At 34.6% G+C, this 23,258-nt stretch overlaps 1 protein-coding gene across 1 annotated transcript; it reads left to right on the top strand.

The window, feature by feature from the left end:
- The first annotated feature begins 10,265 nt into the window (after nucleotides 1-10,265).
- On the top strand, nucleotides 10,266-14,151 carry LOC109240505. The gene is made up of 4 exons (XM_019407161.1): nucleotides 10,266-10,551; nucleotides 10,689-10,847; nucleotides 11,776-12,016; nucleotides 13,822-14,151. The coding sequence occupies exons 1-3, from the start codon at nucleotides 10,350-10,352 to the stop codon at nucleotides 11,988-11,990; spliced, it is 576 nt and encodes a 191-aa protein (XP_019262706.1). The 5' UTR covers nucleotides 10,266-10,349; the 3' UTR covers nucleotides 11,991-12,016; nucleotides 13,822-14,151.
- The last annotated feature ends 9,107 nt before the right edge of the window (nucleotides 14,152-23,258 follow it).

Below are 23,258 nucleotides of genomic sequence, written 5' to 3' on the forward strand. Positions count from 1 at the left end.
TTCTCAACGAGTTTCTTTTGTTCGTCATTTTCGAGTTTAAGGGCCTCATTTTCTTTTTTCATTTTGCTAAGAGAATTGAAAGCACCATATAAACCTCTTAAAGATTGTAAAATAAATAATGAAAAAGAATGAAAAAGAAGAACGAAATGGAAAAGGGACTCACTTGATAAGTTTTTGTTTAGAACTAGAACTCGGTTGCCCTGGATCCATTAGTTAGAAAATAGAGCAAATTAAGAATAAAGAAGGTTTTTTTCTTTTGTTTGCTATATGACATGCCTCTTACAAGAGAAGAAAGCCCTTTAAATAGATTGTTTTCATAATGTTCTTACCAAATCTAATATTCAAAGTTCATATTATGATAATAAGAAATTGGGGAATCTGAAAATTTAGCATATCTTGAGAAAATAGAAAGAAATTAATTTTAAGCTTAATTGAACATAAACTAAGAAGGCATAGATCGGGACTCTAGATCATGAAATATAGTTACTTAGAAACAAATGTGAAATATGACGACTACTTTCCAAATGGAGGCAACAAAATATTGTGACGGTCAAATGTGAGTTGGTCGTAAAGTCAACTAACATCTAGAAGAATTTATCTTAAAAAGTTTAACTATTAAAAGTGTCAAGCCCCAAACTCAGGGAGCGCGACCGGCGCTCAATCGGGTGAACCCGGTCTAGCAATCTTGTTGAATACTTTCTACCCAAACTCACCCATGATCTAAAGAGAATACATAACTTTGTTAATTAACCATTAAGGAGATCATGTAGACAATACCAAATTCATTACCATTAATTACTTCATTTAATAAGTCTCAAAACACACACACACACTTTCATGGTTCAAAGTCTAACAAGTGATTCAATCACAGCACAACTTGTTTAACAATCCCAACACCCATATACAACCCACACTATATCTACGGAGCCTCTAAAAGATACCAAAGAGTACATTGATAATGCCGGCAACAAGACCCTCGCTATACCTCAAAACACAATATACAAGAAGCAAAAAGGTACATGACCCCGAAATGGAGTGGGGCTCACCAAGTTTGCTGGGAAGAGGGTGTACCACTATCGCTGATCAACACCGCCTACTATGGAATCACCTGTATTCATTAAAGATGCAGCGCCCCCGACAAAAGGGACGTTAGTACATATGGAATAGCAGTAGTATGTATAACTAAACACCCTCTCAATAGAATGAGTAATAATGCAAGAAGAAACAATCATTATATCAATTAAAAACCTCAAGCCGTATCAATTATCAAGTTAGGAACAAGATGAGTCTTTTATGTAAACCTTCGTATTTCAGATTTGAGGGATCTTACCACCGGTATGTCACCATTCACTATACCATCGTACTTTTGGTACGGAGTCCGATCATGACCCGATCGGCTAGGCCGTCTCATTCGAGACATCAACCACAATCACAATCACAAGTCCGATTTAAATTACAATTTCTAGCACAATCACCACCATGTGTGTAGCATGGCGTCTGATCACGGCCCGATTGGCTAGGCCGTCTCATCCGAGACATCACCACAATCACAATTTCAAATACAAGTTTCAACACAATCACCATCATGTATGCGGCATGGCGTCCGATCACGACCCGATCAGCTAGACCGTCTCATTCGAGATATCAACCTTTTCTATCAATCATCTCATTGCACACTTCTTTCACATCTCTTCATTTTTATTGGCACTAGTGGTTACAATTGTGTTATTTCTTTTGGCTTGTTGGCCATGTTTCATATTTTATATTTCGTATTTCACATTTCGCATTTCATGTTTCGCATTTCACGTACACCTTTTCTCTTTCAGCCATCATCATGGATTCCCAACAACAAGGCATTTCTATTCAAAACATTTAAGCACAGATATAAGCAAATGAGAGCCTTAGGCACCTGGCGAGCTCTTACACAATTGTCGTTAGCTTTATTTGAAACACAACTTGAAGTCAAGGCATTTAAATATGCAACCCATACTTTAAACACATTCTCAAATAGTAGTAAAACATAACAAGAGCATTTGAACTACACATTGAATACGGATGTCTTTCGACACAAGCTTATTTGGAATAATCGATTCATAATGAGCAACTCGAGACTTACATGGATGTTGTGAGTTTCAATTCTAAGAGAAGAGTTTAGCCAACATACCTCACTTGAGCTTCCTTAAACTCTAAAATGTTCCGGAAATCCTAGCAACTTCAATCTATTTTAGAAATGTAACAAATTGAACCAAAATTAGGAAGATGATCATGGTTCTAGCTCATTTGAGCATTTTATCAAACACTAGGTGGGCATTAAGGTTTCAAGGTCGTTCTATGGAGGATTCCATCATCCTACAACCCATTCTTTACCATTTTTAGCTCAACAATCTTCCTACATCCCTTGATAACACATGCAGGCAAAATAAACAACTCCCATACCCAAGAATTTTCTTACTAATTACCCATTTCGAAAAAGGGTTAGGGTGTAGAATCTTACCTCTATGATGAAGACCTAGTGAGTTTTTCTTGTTAATCTTCAATGATTTGAGCAAGAATTGAAGGACAATATGTTGAGGTGGGCACCATTGACTGGGTATGCGGTCGTTATGCGGCCCGCAGACCTGTTCTGCGGTCGCATAGTCGACCGCGAAAAGGCATCCAGCCTGCCCAATTTTTCGCTTCATTCTGTGGCTATTATGCGGCCCGCAGAATGATTCTGCGGCCGCATAGTGGACCGTAGAAATGCCTTTTTCTGCCAAACATTTTCCTTTACTCCCAAGCGCACTGTTCAACCCGAAAAGCCTGTACCGCGGCTCGCAAACTCGGCACGAAGAATCTCTACAATCATGAACACGTAAGTCTACTCGGCACTATGAAATTCCGGGTTTTAGGTGAAATTTTAGGGGCCTTACAAAAAGAATGGTTGTTGTCACCTTATTATTTTTATTTTAAGTTATCCATGTTGTTGTTTCATTTCATTGTCAATATTACTTGGATTCCCTACTATTAAATTAAATCGTTATTGATAATGTTATGAATATTATCGTTGTCATGATTAAAAGATCTTCTTTGAAATTTTCATATCTCCAGTAGATTTGTCGTGAGATAAATAAACCCTACTTTCACCTGAGTAATTTAATGATGATCATGCCTATAAGGTTGATATCATCTACTTTTCTCTTGCCATGTAAGTAAAATGAAGTTATCAAACAACCCATTTGCTTTTAATATTAAGATTAAGTAGTCGAAATTTGAATACAAATTTGATTATTAAGTTGTTGTCTCGAAATATGAACACTGAATAATTAATATTGTTTGTGTTTCACAACATATGAATCTGTATAATAGAGATGGATAATTAAACCAAAAAAACGTGTATAATTATATATAAAAAATAAATTAGATAAAAAAAAAATTGACTTGTATATTGTAAAACCTATTTATTTAATAGTTTTGTTGTGGTTTCTGACAATGAAGGTACGTAATTATTGGTAGTGGTACGGTTATATTCGGCTAGAATTATACTTATTTAGCATGATTTCGCCTCCTATCTTGTACTTGATATTGCATGGTTAACAGTGTATTATGCGCTTATTATGTGTTTTGCATGCGTAGGATGTGAGTTTGATGAAAGCGGACTAAAACAGAGTGATTCGGAGCAAGTTTGGGCAAAAGACACAAAGAACTGAACATCTCGGGGGATGTCTGCATTGCTCACGTCGCTAGCAGGCTTGGCCTCCCAGAGGCAGTAAGTCCACGATCGCGAAGACTATCGCGTGGCTGAAGAGAAAAACAACAGAAGCTGTTCCTCTACCTTTCCTGGCGACGCGAGGACCTGTAGACAGTAGTGAAGCCACGAATTTCATTTAGGGTGTTCAAACTTGAAATAAGGAAAAAAAAAAGGGTGTTCAATATATGTCATATACCATTAAAATCTAATATTTTACCTATATATACAGCGTAATTTTTCGACGAAGGGTGGTCGATTTTAGGGCTATGTACGTTCGCCCCTGCCTGTAGATGAACGTCCCAGCTTTTCTATCCGAGGTTGGATTGGTCTAGACCGCTCGATGTAAATTCTAACTGATATATAGACACATCCTAGAATGACTTTATAAGGGTTATACTCAACTTTTGGAGGCAAGAACATACGAGGAGTGAAGATGAACATATTCGGCAAAGAGTTTCTATCTTTTTCCTATTAGTTATGATTCTATTATTGTATGTTTACATACTATAAGAGTAGCTAAACTTCTACTCTATGGTTTAGTGGAACTGATTGTTAGATGAATTCTTGACTATATTTTATTATAACTAGTAAATTACACCGCGCTTCGCACAGTTATAAAGCTTTTATTTCATCATTATATTCAAAAACATATTTTATTGATTCTTTTTAAAATAATGGATTTCAAGTTCTAATCCATCTTCTTATTATTAACACCTGTAGTATTTTTCATTAACTCTTCATGACAAAGACATGGTTCTTAGGAAAATAGTATGTCAATCCAAAAGGAAAAGAAGACTACTTAAATTAGCACCATCGAAATATTAGCTATTGTTCTTATTTTGTAGTAATGTTCTTTTATTATTTTATTCCCCATAGTGGCAACATTATACATCTATCGAAAAGTTGTATGAATATTTGTCTGCAGTATACCCATTACTTTTATGTTGAAATGTTATTTTATTGTTTCATTCTCTATTGTAGTACATTTATATTTTAGGATTGTGTTTTTGTCTGCCAGATTTATTTTCTATAAATTGTATATTCATCAATGTCGGGACTTTTTATCCTATTTAAGGTCTATATGTAATCAAGTTAATCTATACATGTAGCTTAAGGCAAAAGGAATGAAAAAGTAGCAATCAATATAGCACTGTATGCTTCTTCCGTGGTTCCATATCATGTGCATTCAATCGTGTAATTATTCTGATTAGAAAATAGGAGTACTACCATCACATATCTGTCTTTCTGCAAGGAAAAGAGAGTAAATTAATATCTAAATTTGTCATCTGATTCCACAACAAACAACATTACCATTCGAAATATGACATGAAACGCATAACTTTGGGGGGAAAATCTTTATGACAAAATATAAATTTATATCGGCAAAATGGAGGAATGTCATAAAGTGTAATTAACTTATAAATTAAAATTTAACAGTTATGGACATGAAGAGTTTGAGAGTTATGGATAAGGAAGTTGAAGAGGTGAGTTATGTAGCGGTGTACTTTTAAAAGAAGATAACTGAAAAAATGAGAGAAAATGTACCTTTGATGGCTTATAAGATGTGCCATATAACTGGGTCCAGTTTCTATTTGTAGGTTGCTTTCTGTTTTGAATTTACAGAGAATATTAATGAGAATTGAAAGGAATGAGGAAAAAAAAAATCACAAAAGATTTCAAAGGTATAAAAAGTTGACTTAATATTAACACTAAACTTATATAGTACAAAAAAAATTCTTCTAATAATAATCACAGAAAAATCACATTAAAGTAAACATATCGGAACGAGACTACACAAAACTTCCTTCTATATCGGAATGAGACTACAGGTAACAACATATTAATCCTTACATCAATTCCCAGAAGCCTTCCCTCCATCCAAATTTGCATATATACTGTAAAGTCATTCTTCCACTTTCCACTGCTGGCTACATTTGAAAAGTTCAGTGAAGTTAGTAAACCAGGAAAGAAAAGTTTTTTAAAATGTGGAATACAGTCAGTGAAAGACAAAATGAAGAAGGTAGATCATCAATGAAATAAGAAAGAGATTATATGTATAATCTGTTACAAGGAAAACCCAATAACTTACGTGTTGTCAGAAGCAAGGGGACATATTAAGAATTATTTAAAACAAAGCAGCAAAACTATCTGGTATTCACAAGATAAACACTATAGCAACATCTGGAACAACTTCTCTTCTGAAACGGCTTAACAAAATGTTGAGAAATTACTAAGAAACAGATTCACATCACTTGAGTTTTTAAGAACTCTGAAAATGTTTGTCAGCCTCCCAAAAAACTCCATTGCATCGTTGCCCTCTTGGCTCATAATAGATAGAAAGAGGGAGCAGTTGAGTGTGTGTGTGTGATTATGAGTTTGTTGGTTCAAACGGTACAACATTACCATATATTAATAATGGTTAATCTATTAATATATAATAGGAGAGGCAAAGAACTATTATGATGACAAGTGGCATAACATTAAATTGACACATGTAAAAGATTTGGACAATCCTCCAACTTTCTTGGAGTTTCAAAATTCAAATTTATTTAAAAATAGATGTGAAAGACACGTTTTTTTTCAAAATTCAAAAATTTTAAATTTTTCAAGCAATAGAAACTACCAATAAAAACCACCAACTACTCCCACTTCCTCCACTCCCCTTCCTTTTAAAAACTAACTGAATTTCTCCTCTTGCATATATTGGATTAGAAAAAACGTATAGTTCCCTTTTTTCTTTCACCGAAAAATNGAATCATCGGAAATCCATTCCGAGCCTTCTAACTCATATGTCAACATTCGGTTGACTTTTCCAAACTAACCTTCTCATAAAGAGACTTATTGTCTCATTTCTAACCGAACTCTAACCGAATTACTTCAAATTCTCCAAACACATATAATGAAATATATAGGAGCATAAAACGGGGAAAACGGGGCCGTAACTCCCGTAACGACGGGTCGGATCGTTACATTTTTTTAAAGGAAAATAAACACAATCCCCAAACAGGCTATTAAGCTTATTACCGTGTTGTCTTTTAGATGATAAGATATAATATCAAATATGTACAATAATTTTTTAAAACTATTTCACTACATTCTCGCAATTTCTGAGAAAGTATATTTAATAAGTTAAGCTTGGAGTAAATATTATGTTCTTGAATTTTCAGGTTGAATAAATAATTTTAAAAAGTACAGTATCAAATATGTAAATTAATTTTTTAAAAAGTATTTCACTACATTTCGCAACGTCTGAAAAAGTAAATTTAATGATTTAGACTTGGAGTAATATTTTTTTTTTAATTTTAAGGTTTAGTAAATAATTTTTAAAAAATGCTCAAAAAGAGTTTGAATCCAACGTGGGAGTCCATGTTGTAGTTAAGTGGGAAGGTTTAAAAAATTCAAATTATTTTCTATTTTAAATTATTTTTGAATTTCCAAATGTATTGGAAGTTTGTCCTAAAATTATACACTTGTTGAATTGTGATTGTGCCACTTGGCATTCTAATATTGTTTTGCCTTTCCTATTCTATATATATAGATTCTTTCATATTAGTTTAGCCTTTATTCTTAGCAGAAGGGGTTGTTTTTAAAAATGGAATATTCTCATTAAAACTCATAAAGTATTAGGAATGATTAAACTACATGGATTAAAATTTGTAATTTGCGCGACTCTAAATGCAAAGAAACATTACCCTTTCAGTTAGTTTAGGCATGATCTTAGCAAGTTTATCTAGAAATCATACAAGTTTATCCGGGGAAAATTGCATCCAAAATCGTTCTTTGTGATTTTTCGTTGTTCGATGAGTAAATTGCTAAGCATCTGATCATCATTTTGTAATTATTCATCTCAGGTGATGTACTCCCTTCTGTTTTTGACTTTTTCTTTCCATGTGTGAATGCTGAATATATATATATATGACTATCTACATATTCTTAACTTAGAGTAGGATTGGGACATTGAGACTTAACTCATCAGGAAGTGACGGATACGAGTCAGCGCTAATTTTGCTGGGCACTGGTGTATTTAATCTTGATTAGCGTTTTGTGGGGAAAATCATGCTATCAATCTCCAGTTTGTTCATGAAGTCCTCATTGCCATTTGAAAACAGGATACACATAAACATTTTGAAGGTAGCCTTTCAGATTAAAGTTTTTAACACTATCAAGTTTTTAACTCAAAGTAGGAATGGGACATTATCACATTGAGACTTAACTCTGAAGCATATTGTGACAAAATTATGCAAGGACAGTATACTTTACATATAAAAGTAAGAGATACTAGTAAGTAATAACATTATCATGTGACAATTCAATCTTTACAAAAACTAAAACTATTTTCGTCGATATCATACTTAATTATGTAGCAACTCTAAAGTCAAACATCATAACGAATCTAAGGTTACAGAAGCCTTCGACACTTTTAATAGGCATAGCATTGCAAGTGTTATTGGCGCTATAAAGCAAGTGCGCTCAATCATTTTGACAACACATTCTATGGAGGAAGTTAATATTTTATTTTATCAAATTGGAGTTATGTAAAAGGGCATACTTTACTGTCTTGACGATGTGAATTCCACAAGTAATATGATAGACAGGAAATGTATTGAGATTGTCAAAGAATTCTTCAGACATGTCCTTTTACCAAGAATTTTTTCTTAATATTTTTTACTATTAATAAACCCATGCTCCTAACTTAAGTTTTTTGTTTGACTTGACTTAGATGTCACATCAAAAGAGGAAGATAAGTCATGCTTGGCATTTGTTGTTCCTCACGACAAGGAGAATCAGAAGACGTATTAATATTATAACATTTCTGATATTCTATTTACATGTGTGTGTATGTGTGCACGTCTGCATCAGAAGCTCTTTGCTGAGATAGAAATTAGTTAAATGGATGGCATATGGACATCCATATGTCTTACAATGCTAAGAAGTCTTCTTGAACATTGCTGAGAAGGCAGAGCTATAAGAACATGAATCTGAAGGAAGCATCAAAACACTAATTTTAGCATTCAAAACTACTCCAGGTAAGTGCTTCAGTTTGAGTTAACATTATGTTGTCAAGTGGCTCATTACAATCTAACGAAATACAACTTGATATAAAAAATAGGTTGATGTATATAACAAATAGGTTGATGTATATATGTAGTTTATAAACAAAATTTGAGGGATCAAACAATTAATATCTTTAGTATGACAGTGGGATGTCATGCACAATGATTGTGGGTTTTATTTGATTTTTAAAGTGTGCAATTAAAGATCTGTTAACTTTGATAAGATTTATGGATATCCTTTGTCCACATGGATACTTAAGGATATTGCATAGATTTTGGCAGCTTAAGAATGTTTTCGGCCAAAAGATCTGATTTTTCATTTCTAAAATTAATTCTCTATAACTAGGCTAAGTTATTCAATTTACTAGGATCTATCTTTTATATAAATTCAATACTATTGTATTATACTTTGTTTTTATTAACGTAATACATAAAACTTTTCCCTTCTTTAAAATCTTTAAAACACAAGAAAGAATTTCTTAAGTTTTTGTTTTTGTTTCCTCGATTTAAATAGTGAAAGGAAGATTTTTTTTTTTAGAATTCTTTCATATCAGTTTAGCCTTTATTCTTAGCAGATGCGGTTGTTTTAAAAAATGGAGTATTCTCATTAAAACTCATAAAGTATTAGGAATGATTAAACTACATGAATTAAAATTTGTAATTTGCGCGACTCTAAATGCAAAGAAACACTACCCTTTCAGTTAGTTTAGGCATGATCTTACATATGTGAATGTAACATTGCCCGTATTTCTTTGCCAAATTCTGTCTTCATCATTGTTGTAATATTTTTGTTGAGTTTTTCGCATCGAGTTAACAATTCAGGAAGTGTAAAGTCATACACTGAGAAACAACAACTTTGGTTGTGGAAGACAGAAATCATACAAGTTTATCCAAAGTTTGATCTTTGATGTTCGATCTTTGGTCATTACATGAATTCATTTGTCAGATAAAGTTTCTAGCCAGAGAAAGCAAACTATTTCGTGGAATTTGTTGTGAAAAGTGAGTTCAGTTTGCATTTGCTTAGATTTATATTCCAGAGAAAGATGGAGTTCGACGAGAATGCTTTGTTCGTAAAGCTCATTATTTTATTTTATTTTATGTAATAAATTCAAGCTAATTGAACAGAGACAGTGATTTTGTTACATATATTGTAGAGTCTTAAAGATTGTGACTATTTTTTTTTTTGTTCCAAATACGGTTTAAGAAGTAGAGATTGTTACTTTCATTAACCAATAACATATTATTTTTGATCACTTTTCATTACCATTTCAAGTAATATTTTTTATTATTTTTTAATTTTATAATTCCCCGCGCATCGTGCGAGTACGGATAATAGTAAAAAGGAAAAAGAGAAAAAACAGTTGGGTTGAGGAAAAGCGCATCCCACCTTGCCAGATGGCTTCTTTGTTATTTGCCAAGTGTAAGCACACGTTGCACCCATCACCACATAACCGCCTAACTTCCACCGCCACCGCCTGAATTAACTCTCCCATTTTCCTCTCCCTTTTCTCCTTTCCCGGCAAATCTCTCTCTCTCTCTCTCTCGTTTCTCTCTTCTGAACAGCAAAAATGGGTAAGGAAGCGGCGTTGCTCTCAGCATTTCACCTAAAGAAGAAACCCATGAAGAAACACAGCAATAATAAAAAGAAGAATCAACTCTTTAGCAAAGTTTTGGATTATCTCAAGTCTGACTCTTTTATGTTTGCACCTCTGTTTTCTTCTCAACTCTCTCATTTCCCTTCAGCAGAGTCGTCGTCTTTTGCTCCTACCGGTGAGTACTTTCTTTTAATTCCTCCACAATGAATATGATATTGTCTAGAATGGGGCAGAGGACGTAATTTTTCCCCTTTGATTTGTGAAATGTGGGAAATGGTGAATTGATATTTTGAATGTTTGTTCTGTTTCCAGGAATTGAGGAAAGTAAACCTAAGGAGGGAATTGATAAGAAATTGGTTAGCGAAATTGGGGATTATTTGAAGTCCGATACCTACTTGTATGCTCCCTTGGTTATTTCACAACCTTGGGATTCGGCTGATATCCCTGCTGAAACGGTTCAGGTATCTAAAGGTACAATCTTTTCACTTGAAAGTATTCTGTTAATCTCACATTCTTAAGCTGATAATGAGATGAAATTTTCATCCCGTGTTTGTGTCAGTATATTACTTAGTACTACTTTTTGAGGTTCAAGTAGTTATCGCAAGTTGATTTCAAACGTTTCTGGTTGTTAGTAAGTATTAGGATAGATTGACAACATGAGAAAATTGACCACCCAAAGGGATGTGTTATCATTCCATGGATGGAGAACAACAACTACATTGGTTGAGTTATCCTTTGTCCGCGTTAGGGACATGCATAATTGTCCCTGAAAACACTAATTTTATCTACACCAATCGCTTGAAACTCCCAGAGTCTAGCCTATTCAATTGCCCTTACTTGATGTTTTCATAAGGTTCAACAAAGGGAAAGTTTTTTTTTTTTATTGGGGGTTGGGGGGGGGGGGTGTGGGCGTTGTGATTTGACTGATATGAAAGATCAGTGATTTTTAACCGTCAAAATGGAAGATAATTAGGATTACAGATGGTTCTCTGGAACTTTCACGCCAGCATATCTCCATTTAATTTTTGTTCTTGGTCATCTTTATTTGCTGATTAACCATCAGATGACTTTTTTTCCTGTTAAACGTTTCTGTTATGCGGAAGATATAAAGAATTAGATGACTACGTTTTCTGTTGAACTTTTGTGTTTGCTAGATATACAAAGCATCTCTCAGATTCTTTCAATTTTATATATTTGATTAGGTCTTTTTTGATAGTGTTTTGACTAATTGCAGAGAGGAGCTGAGAATACTATCTTTGGTGCAAGCAGTATTCACTCACTATCTATTTTTGCGTTTTGTGATTGTGGGTTGGGTAGCATCTTGTTCACATAATTGAATTGCACCTCTTTAATCTCACCATTTAAGGCTATTCTTATTATTTGTTTTCCTATATTGTAGGGCCAGTTACCATACAAGAAGAGATGGACAAAAAGAGATCTGCTGATGTGATAAAAGGAAGGACTGAAAGAGTAAATGAACCTGGTAGGAAGACGGTAAATGTAGTTCGTGAAGATCAAAACATGGATGGTATTCCTGATGCGAGGAGCACTATGGTCACCCGGACTCGGGTGCGTAGAGAAACTGTGAAGCATATGATTTACCAAAACTGCTGACCTTCATCTGCAAGTTACATCCTCAAGTATGAACACTCGTTCGACTCTTCTAATTTCTCTTATGTTTCGCAATTCCATGCCTTATTTGTATGGTTGTTTGGTTTGATTTAGTCGTTTCTCTTTCCCTTCTATCCTTTAGTGGGAGGGCTTGGCTTGCCCAAGTGCCCTTGGGCTGTCAGGATATTTCATGGCTCTGTCCTTTGGTTTTTCATTAGGGTCTACTTTTAGAGAAGACTTTCTCCCTTGGCTTGCCCAAGTATCATCACTTTGACTATGTTGTTTTGTTCCTCATGATGCCAGATTTCACAATTACTAGTAATTATAACTTTTTTGTTGTTTTTAACCTGAGCTTGGCTCCAAGTCTAGGAAGACATCACTGTTAAGTGAGTTAGACGAGGTTCATGTTCCAATTCTTGGAAGATATCACCTTCAAGGAGTCAGACAAGACAATCTGTATTTCGATTCTAGGAAGCACCTAATCCTTAGAAGCGTTCCTGGCTCCTGGGGTAGAGGGTGGTTTTTATATTTGACGGTTTCCTGTAGACTGATCAGTTACCATAATAGGGGCCTTGAGGATTTCTTGGAGCTGAAAGTATAGTCACAACCTTTGACTTGAGCCAAGCTAACCTCAGAAGTACCTAAAACATGCCTCAACTACCCCTGTTTGCACTGGAGACCTGTACAGAGTTCATAAGTTCAATCCTAGCTGTGGTTGGCCTGGTTTCGTGATACCGTAATTCTCCTTTATCAGAATAGAAACAATAGGAACATATATTAGATTGTTGTGGTTGGCTACATGGGGAAGTGCTTAGGCTCAAGTGTGTCGCCACCAGTTCAGCCTAGTAGTGGATGTCCAGGCTAATGTTGTTCAAGTGAGACTTTTGGCTTGAAGCATTCAGGGATTGTTAAAATAGTGGTCTCAGGTACAATTCCCAGCAGATGAACACAAAGATAGGTGTTTTCTTCCCATCTGCCTAATTCCTGGTAGATAAAGTAGGTACTAGCTATAGGTAGTAGCTATATTCAACCGGAATAGTCAAGTTGTGCACAAGCTGTCGAGGACACCACCATCAAAAAATATAATACCGGTCTATCAAGGTGTGCACAAGCTGTCGAGGACACCACCATCAGAAAATTTAATACCGGTCTATCTCCTGCTTTATGTCTTAATCGGTGCAGCATTTTCCCCATGTGCAGATCACTGGGTTGATCAGCTATGGACTCTGTTATGGACATAAAGCTATGGAGTCATTTTATACGAAGTATCTGTAAAGCAAACTCTGCTCAGACAAACAGTGGTACATCTGAGATTTGTCCTTGATTAGTGTAGCAGTTGTTACAGTGAAATAGTAGTTCACAAATGCTCAACAAGGGCTATATTTAGTCAATAGTGAATTTAGTTGTAGTAGGGAGATGTCGTGATATTCTTATCGAGCAACATGCATGATCGGTCTTAGATCCCCGTTTTGATCTCTAAGTGTGAAGTGGGACACGGATACAGAAGGACTTGGATGGCTTTAATTTGTTGTTCGTCTATCCTCTTCGATGTCACACTTCTAACTTCTCTTCTTCTCAAGTCGCAATGTTGGGAACACTTGCCAGTAAACAGATTATCAGCTGTGCTGTTGTTTGTACCTTGTCTAGTCTGCAATCCTACTTTTGAGAGCTGTATGGATCATTTCTAGAAAGAAATTGCATCCATTTAAGCACGATTTACATGCATAATGTTGATGCTGAAATTTATCACCTCTTCTTCTATATTATGTTAATGCTGAAATTTATCACCTCTTCTTCTACATATGTGCATATCATTCCACTTCTGCTTTCTCAGGCAGAAGTCTGATAGAAACAGAACCGAGCAAGCTTGTGAGTTGAAGATTTTCTTGTGTAATAGGAGGCAGGCGCTGCTTCTTAGCTAATCTGACTCAAGATAGTCTTAGCTGATTTTGTTTCCATAGGTAGTTCTGTTGAGTTGTATACCTTCTATTATGTTGACCAAGCACATATGCTAGTTTAATTTGCCATTTAGTTCTGGACGGTTCATGACTAATGTATACATCGTGTGGCAGCTAAATGTTGTTTTAGATATTCAATTATAGCTTCAACGATGCTCATGTACACTATTAAAATCTATAGAATTCTGTTTCGGTGTCTTGGTGTATTAATCTGGCAACAATTATGTGAATAGTTTTCTCTGTAGTTTCCTTTTGAGTTGTGTATACATTGTAATATCATTACCAATTATGTATTTAGGTGGTGAACAGTTCACGGTGGATGTGTTTACATCTTATGGCAGCTTATTGTAGTTCAAGCACCATTTACGCTATTCGAATTAGGACTTTGTCACTTCTTCTGTGTAGGGGTATTCAAATGAAACCGAAAAACGACTTTGTCACTTCTTCTGTGTAGGGGTATTCAAATGAAACCGAAAAACTGATCCGAACCGGTAAATCGATTCAAACCGACTTAATAAATCGATAATCACTCGGTTCGTTTAGTTTTGGATTTAAATTTGAAAAAACCGATAATATTTGGTTTGATTTAGTATTAAATCCAAAAATATCGGGCCAATATATATATATATATATATATATATATATATATATATATATATATATATATATTACTGTCAGAACTAGTGGCGTACAAAGAAAATCGATAAATCGCACCAACTCGATAATTTGAGTCAAATCGAGAGAAAATATTCGACTATAGTTTAGTTTGATTTGATTTGGTGTTGGGAAAAAATTTGATCATAATTGATTTGTTTTGATTTTAACTAAAGAGAGACTCAAATCGAGAGAAAATATTCGACTATAGTTTAGTTTGATTTGATTTGGTGTTGGGAAAAAATTTGATCATAATTGATTTGTTTTGATTTTAACTAAAGAGAGTTAAACGAAATCAAACTAATCCGACATTATATAGAAATTTTAGATATATTTAATATATAAGTATACTTATTGTGATATAATTTATAAATATTTCTTGAACTTTTCATAATTTATCTTTTTAAGGTGTTATTTCAAGGTTGGACTTTGAACTTTTGAATGTCCCAATAAGTTTTATAGCCATTAATATTAGTAGCTTAAATAATGCTAACAAAAGCTCAAACCAAAATTAAATTAATACTAATGCTAACAGAAAGACATTCAATTCAATATTACGAACGGCAATGTATATCGAATATGTTTTTTTTGTTTTGCAATAATTTAGATAAAAATGCATAACATATTTTTATTTTTTCTTTAGCGTTTAGTCATGTAATTAATACTTTCTTATAAGTTTACTTATCTAAGCATGACTCAATACTTTTAGATTATGTTTATTTTTATTATGGCATTTTATTTAGCAATTTTTTATATAACATAATTTTATTGTCCTTATTGTTGAATATTTGGAATAATGACATGACACATTCTCATATTTTGTATTATTTTCTTGGAAAATACAGGATATAGTTGTATTTTACTAGGATTAAAGAAATATTTTGAGCACAAGTTATATGTTTTGTGCTACGAAGATTTTACCGAAAAAAATAACCCGAAAATTCGAGATTGAAAACCCGAGTTTTATTAGTTTGGTTTGGTTTTTAGATTTAATAACCCGACACAATCGATTTGATTTGGTAATTGCAAAATCCGAACTATCCCGACCCCTATTCAGAGTACAAGTTAGTTGATTAAGAAATTAATAAAATTTAAATAAAAAAGATTGCATAAGTCCTTGGAAACAAAATACCTCAGGGATGTTAAACGCATAGGAATAAGATAGACTAGAGCATGTAACTATAATTGGAGAGCTTCAAAACTTTATTTTATTAAAAGGCTGGTTGTTATGCGTTTGCCTTTTGAATCTCACTTATATCAAATTTTTTTGCATTATAAACTATATCTTTAAAAATTGAAAAAACTCGCAAAAAATCGAACCAAATCGATAAAATTTATAATGTATTGATCTGGTTTGGTTTGAATATTGAAAAATTCGTCTTTGTTGATTTGGTTTAGTTTTAAGCAAAAATCGATCCAAACCGAACCGCGAACACCCTACTTTTGTGCAAGATTCATGTATGATACGGAGATCCTCTTTCCACCAAGTATAACCGATGTGAGCACGTGATTTTTGCCCTACGTGAATTACTCCCATAAAATACAAGAGAAATGATTTTTTTCCATTTTTACTATTTTATAGGATTTTGTGGGAATTTGTGCTAATTGTTTGCATTTTTGTGTATTTTTATTTTGTTAAAAATCATGAAAATGTCAAAAATACCATGCATGTGCATTTAGGATTTATTTTTACATTTTAAGGTTAATTAGTAAATTAGTTGCTTTATTAAAAAATAAAAATCACAAAATTGGCTTATTTTTGCATTTCTAGCCTTTTAATTTAAATTTGTAATTTTCTTTTTAATTTAGGAGTAATTAATTTTCATAAATATTTCAGTAGTGGATCAACTTAGTTTTGTTTCAAATTAATTATTTTTAGGAGTTTTCATTTAAGTTATAATTAATTAAAAAGGAAAAGAAAAACAATGAAAAAAAAGAGAAGGAAAATTGTGATTTGATTTAAAGCCCCGAATTGGGCCAGTTCAGTGGAAACCCACCAAAATATTTCCCCGATCCAGGCCCAAGTCGGAACAACCCGGTCCAGCAACCCCCGCCCAAAAACGACCCCGTTCAGTTGGTACCATCTTAGCCGTTGGATTTTCATAATCCAACGGCCCGGAACTGAGGCTTCTTTTTACATTTAAGTGTCTGAAGAGATCCCCCCCCCCCCCACCCCTAGTCCGAATCCCCCCTCAGTCCCTTCTCCGTCTTTGAACTTAAACCCTAGAACCCGACGCCCCAAATTCCCAAGCACCCCACCGGCCGGCGACATGACACAATCGACCCTAAACTACTACCCTACAATCATCACCCACTCCCTTCTCCTAATCCATCGTAACATTCCCCAAAATCCTCACCCACTTGTCCCAATTTCAAATTTGAAATCGAAAACCCTAATTTGTCTCCTTTTCAGAAATTGAAGCGGTTTTAGGGTTCGATTTGAGTTGGAGTTTAGCCGATTAATTGTTCTTGATGAGAACAATTGATCAGTATCAATTTTAGCTCATTTCAAGGCCCGTCGGATTCCATGCAAAGTCAAAGTAACCGGCCAAACCTCGTCAAAAGTTGCCGTTCACCAATTCTCTGTTTGTTTGCTCAGTTTTCCGGCCAAATTCGTATGCATACTCCCACTCTTGTTGTGCCTGTTTCTATTCCTCTTTTAATCAGTCTGTTTGTGATTTATTAGTTAAAATGGGTTGTTTAGTTTAATCGCATGATTAGAATTAATATTTTATTGTTATTTTACTGTTTGATTTTTCGGTTTGGCCGAATTTGTTTAGGGTTAGTCAGTAACTTTGAATTATTACTTAGCTTATTGAAGTGCTTGTTTGAATCAGATTTCTTTTTCTTTGTTTTATTCCCTCTTCTTTCAATTTGACCTTAATTCAGCCTGGGTCACAATTTGAGCTTCAATGCTCATTTCGATGGTTTGAAATTCAGGGTGGGCTGTGAGTACACAAGCCCACGGTTTTGGTTTGGGTCTTGGTTTATTTTGACCCAGGTTTGATTTTCTGAAAGTAAAAATAAGGCTGTCAGGGGGTGTTCTAGGTAGTTGAGGGTAGGGAATCATTTTCTGTTGGGAGGAAGCTTCTAGAGGTTAAATTTAGAGCTGGTTTGTTAATAGATAAGGGAGGGTCAGATATTTTAAAAGGGTAAAAAGGGTAAAACAACCAAGAATTCAAGGGGTAAAAGGGGAAATGGTTAGTTAGGCTAGGGCTGCCTTAGGCATGCCTATATAAGACCTCTTTCCCTTCATTTTGGGGCAGCGATTCCTACTCTGAAAAATACTAAAAATTCCTGCATCTTTTGGGGTCGAAATTGGTCTTGATTTTGCTCTTTAGTCTTTGATTATTAGTCAGAATTCAAAAGCTTCAAGGAATTCCTGTTTATCTGGGTTAAAAATGGTCTAAGGAGCTGAACATTGCTGTGTTTGATCTGCTGATTCACTTACTCTGTTGCTACTGCTGAAATCTTCATTTTCTTTGGTTTATTTTGATATCCACGTACCTCTTTGGACTTTATTGAATGTGAAGCTCAAACTTGAAGCATGTAATTGAATGTGGAGATCTAAGCATTACACTATAGGAAAATTGACTTTTAACGATCACTTTTTAACGAAGGGACCTAGATCTGGTCGTTATAAGTGTACTTATAGTGGCCACATCTTTTTTTGGACGTTAAAGCCAATTTTTAACTTCATATTAACGAAGGGACAATATACAGCCTTTAAAAGACTTAATATCCGGACGGTAAAACTAATTAGTACTAATTGATTAGAAAAATGGGCATTAATTATTTTCCTTTCCCCTTCCCCAATCCCAACTCTCCCAAAGCAAAAGAAACCCTCGTTAACATTCTGTTGATTTCAGCCCTCTTTTACTCTTAATTTGAAATCACTGTCAATTATTCCAAAAGCCTTCAACCTATTTTGATTCACCATCGCATACGTCTTCCAATTCATCGTCCGAGTCACTGAAATTTATATAACCCTAGGCACTAAATCGGGGCTTGAACAGGGGTTGTTGTACCTCTTCAAATATGCCTTCGTATTGCAAAATGCCATCTCGTTCAGTTTGGTAAAGTTCTATCGAGCTCTGTCCCTTGTTTCGACAAATCATGATATTGTTTTGGCGTTAATTGTCCGAAACTGCTGTTCTAGGCAAGATATTATCCTGTTATTTGGCTATCGCTACGGTTACCCTCCGATGAATCTTTCTTTACAACGATTGCACGCTTCAACAGGTTTTCCTTCTTCCTTTTTGGTTAAAACTTAAATGCTTCGATTATGCACACTGCTTAAGCTCATTACAACCCTTAAATTGTTCACCATAGTCTTGAGTCGCTCCAAATATTTAGTTTTTTTTTTTGCTCTTCTCGAACATGGATTTTCCCCTCTTCTGCTCTAGTTTACAATGTACTTTAGGCACTTGCTCGACAAGTTTAATTATTAGTTTTGTCTTCTGCTTTAACGATTTTAGAAAGGGTTGTACAAGCTTCGTGAAGCAATTTGTAATTCAATATCTTTACACTTGTGCGTGGGTTCAAATCCCACAGCTGTCACAACCCATAATATTTACTAGTAGTTTTCCTTATCAAAAAAATATCCTGGCACATGTAAGCATGAAGGTTACATTTTGCTACAAGATCCATTCTAAGATTTTTGTGAAGCTTTAAGTGTTGAATCTTATGGTTGGGACGAACTTGACATCCATAATATACTTCAAAAAGTGTGAATAGATATTAGTTTTGTTTAGCTCGAGTTAATGCTATGAATGAAACCTTATTTTATTATATATCAAATGGTACTCCATTAGCTCTATATCACTGACATAATGATGTTGGATAATCTTTAATTGTGCGCAGAAGATTGTCAAATGAACCACATACATGAAACAGAAAAGAGAGGCCAAGGGAAATGACCAGACATGAAACATGCCACACTTTTGTAGTATGTCACATTGAAAGCTTGAAAAAAGGCATTTTAGCAGGACTTGATTGTTTAATTTTTTTTAAAGTTTTCTTTGGTGCTATACATTTACGTAGAGATATTGCCGTCTTTTTTCATCGTTGTATTTTGAATTAGGACCATTTTTTTCTTTAATAGAATAGAGGGAATGAACTGCAACGGTAGAATTGAAAGACTTTTCAGGATATTTTCATCTTCCCATTGCTGTATATGCTAAGAAAATGAACATATATCCTACTGTGATGAAGAAGGTTTGTAGAAGGGATGGCTTGTTAAGATGGAGGAATACGATTTAATCTCTAATAGTGCTGAAGAAAGGGCGAATGCGAAGACAGACGTAGCGAAGCTGGAAGAATGGACTTGCCAAACTTTTTGAAGCACCTGTTAGCTGATTACACCTTTTTTGTCTTTGAAGATCAGCTTATCATTAATGTGCAGTTGAAGGTAGATTTGTTGTTACGTATTTCTTTTCTTTCTAGATCTTTCAATGGTAACATTTGTCGTGGTTCAGAGGAAATGGGTGCAGTTTATATTCTATGTTTCAGAGGAAATAGGTACAACTTCTCTCTCTCTGTCTCACTACATTCGTAGATTTGTCTGAATATCTACCTTTTTCTTTTCGGCATTCATGAAAACATTTCAATTGTTTTTAAGACGCAAGAATTGAAGCCTATAATTTTATATTTTTTCCCTAACTTTCATTAATGTGTAACATTTGTAAACTAGTTAGCTTACATATGTTATTTAGCATTTTTAAAAATATATTATTATCTTTATCTGTTGATCAATAGTTGAATTTTTGAAGTTAGATTCTAAGGAGATGCTCCTTGAGTTAGGTATTTTGCTAAAGAAATAGTGCGCCATTTATCAGGAGACGAGACATGTAATTTTCAAGTAAGTGATGTCTTTTTTCCCTTCAATCTAGTTTAGTGATATTGATGTAAAACGCCCTAATAGTTAATATTTTTGTGAGATGTACTTCGGATCTTTATTTCACGTCTTACAATAGTAGCAAACTAGTATTTAATTCATTTGTTTTCTACAACAAGGGGAGATAGTATGAGGTTTCTTACTTCACTATCATGCACTTGTCCTCTTATCAAATCAAGAATCTTTCTTGAAGATAGTGTAGAGGGTTTGAGTTGATTTGTTGGCTCTCTATGAGGAACTATTGGCGTTCCAAATATGTTCGTTCTCTGTATGTTAAATATTTTATGCATCTTCTTAATTTGATCCACCCAATGATCCCAGTACATGCTATATATCCAGATATTCAAAACTTTGGTAGTCACCAAATCAAATCATATCATTATATCCAAATAAAGTGCGCCTTGTAAATCGGGATACCATCTCAGTCTTACTATGATTGCATGCTTGGAAACTATACAACAATATTTTAGTATGCAACAATTGACTTATAACTTTGTAATGAGTTGCTAAATGGAAATAATTTGAAAACAAGTCGCATGAGACTCGGGGCAGATGTGATTTTATTGTTCGCGTTGCAAAGGAAGAGAAGGAAGAAGGTATTTTTATTGTCCTCATAACTGTTCTTGCAAGTTTCTCATATTGTCATGTTTCTAGTGATTAGAATTGCAATATTAGAAGTAAGATATTCTTTTTGTTTCTGTAGCACAACACAGTGTTGGAATTTTGTCATATACATTTTTAAGGAGTACAAGAAAATAAGGTGTTGTTGTTCCTATGCTATGACTTCCTGGTTTCTTCTTGTTGATTTATTGGATTACGGAACATATTTAGCATTATTTACTTGGTACTTTAAATTTTCATATTCAAAATGTTAGTTTAGAATTTCAATAAAGATAGTTTTTATATCCCGTTCTGTATTTTCTAAACTATAGTATCATTTAGTTGTAGGAATGCCTCGTTAAATCATTTAACATGGTCTTTATATTTGGCAATGTGAATATTGATTTTTATTAGGGGAAAAGAAAGTGGAAAACGTTGAATCAATCTTCAGCTGATGATTGGAAAAGAAATTCAAAAATTATTGTACAATGGTCTCCTATGAAAGTGAAGAGGATCTCTTCCAGCAGGTATCTCCTATTGGCTCTTTATGAAGTCGTAAAGGATGAACATAGTTCGTAGCAGCTGAGCACTATCTTTTTTTTTCTATGCTCCTGCTTTCAGGCTTGCTACTATTTTTCTTTTTGCCTTCTCATGTTTATGAACAGTTTCACGATGATATTTAGTGGCTGAATTCTCAATTTAATGGATTGCAAATTGAAAGATACTTGAAGCGTCTTTTTTTCTTTCGTTACTAAATGATGGATTGTTTACTTAATTCTGAATCTACTTCTTTGGATGTGAAAATATTTGCATTTGAAGCAAGCGTTGTTGTTGAGCAATGGGTACTACTTCTTGGACTTGTTCACAATTGAAGCAAGGGGTATTGTTGAGCGATTTGAAGCAGCTGTAAATGTTAAAGACCAAGTTGAATTGCGAGAGGAACCTGCTTTGTTTTGCAAGGGGTTGAGTTGTCCTTCTAGATGCTACAATTCTATTCTTTTCTTTTTGGACTTTGAAAAGAATAATGTCATACAATTTAATATTTATATATTTTAGTTATGTGATGCATTAGTTCTTTGTAATTAACAATGATGTTTTATTAGTATTAAATGTTTATTTTTTTGGTGATGTGATCCATTAGTTCCATCTAATTATATTTATTAAAATTATCATTAGCGAATAAAATTTTGGCCATTAAACGTAATGTTGAGAGCAATTCACAATTAGCGAGAGTAATTGTGGTCGCTAAAAGCAGAATTAGTTGTCGTTATTAGAGGCTCTTAACGACAGTGAAATGGCAATTAACGAAGCGAAATTCTATCGTTAAAAGGTGCTATAACGACCGGATTAGTTGTTGTCGTTAAAAAAGTTTTAACATCCGGATTGGAATCCGGTCGTAAACTTTTAGCGTCAAGACCTTTAACGATCGGTCACGACCGGATTTTTACTGTTCGTTATTGATCGATAACGACCATATTTGGACCTATAGCAACCAGATTTCCCTTCGCTAAAGACCCTTTTACTTGTAGTGGCCTAGACCCACGACCCCAACGGAGATCCGTAGCTTCTTGGTTTTAGCAGGGTATTATCGGAGGTTTGTGGAGGGATTCTCTACCCTCGCCTCCCCATTGACTAAGTTGACGCAAAAAGCAGTTAAGTTCCAATGGTCCGACGCTTGTGAGAAAATTTTTCAGGAATTGACGTCGAGGTTGACCTCGGTGCCGATATTGACCTTGCCGGAAGGCACGGAAGGATTTGTGGTTTATTGCGATGCCTCCAGGGTCGGTTTGGGGTGTGTATTGATGCAACATGGGAAGGTTATAGCGTATGCTTCAAGGAAACTCAAGAATCACGAGCAAAATTACCCGACGCATGATTTGGAGCCCGCGACAGTTGTATTTGCCTTGAAAATATGGTGGCATTATCTTTATGGGGTCCATATGGATGTGTTCTCGGGCCACAAGAGTCTCTAATATTTGTTCAAGCAGAAGGAGTTGAATTTAAGGCAGCGATGGTGGTTAGAATTGCTCAAGGATTATGATATGGACATTTTGTACCATCCAGGGAAGGCGAATGTGGTGGCCGACGCTCTCAGTCGGAAGTCTATGGGTAGTTTGGCTCATTTGGGAGCGGATCAGAGGCCCTTGGCTCGGGCGGTTTATC

Source organism: Nicotiana attenuata, unplaced genomic scaffold, assembly GCF_001879085.1.
Source record: "Nicotiana attenuata strain UT unplaced genomic scaffold, NIATTr2, whole genome shotgun sequence".
In the NCBI taxonomy this organism is placed as follows: domain Eukaryota; kingdom Viridiplantae; phylum Streptophyta; class Magnoliopsida; order Solanales; family Solanaceae; genus Nicotiana; species Nicotiana attenuata.

What these genes read in the sequence shown, in the direction of transcription:
- LOC109240505 (XM_019407161.1), top strand. Translation starts at nt 10,350, where the DNA reads ATGGGTAAGGAAGCGGCGTTGCTCTCAGCATTTCACCTAAAGAAGAAA. An exon ending in GTCGTCTTTTGCTCCTACCG is followed by an intron (nt 10,552 to 10,688) that starts GTGAGTACTTTC and finishes TTCTGTTTCCAG; the next exon opens with GAATTGAGGAAAGTAAACCT. An exon ending in AACGGTTCAGGTATCTAAAG is followed by an intron (nt 10,848 to 11,775) that starts GTACAATCTTTT and finishes CCTATATTGTAG; the next exon opens with GGCCAGTTACCATACAAGAA.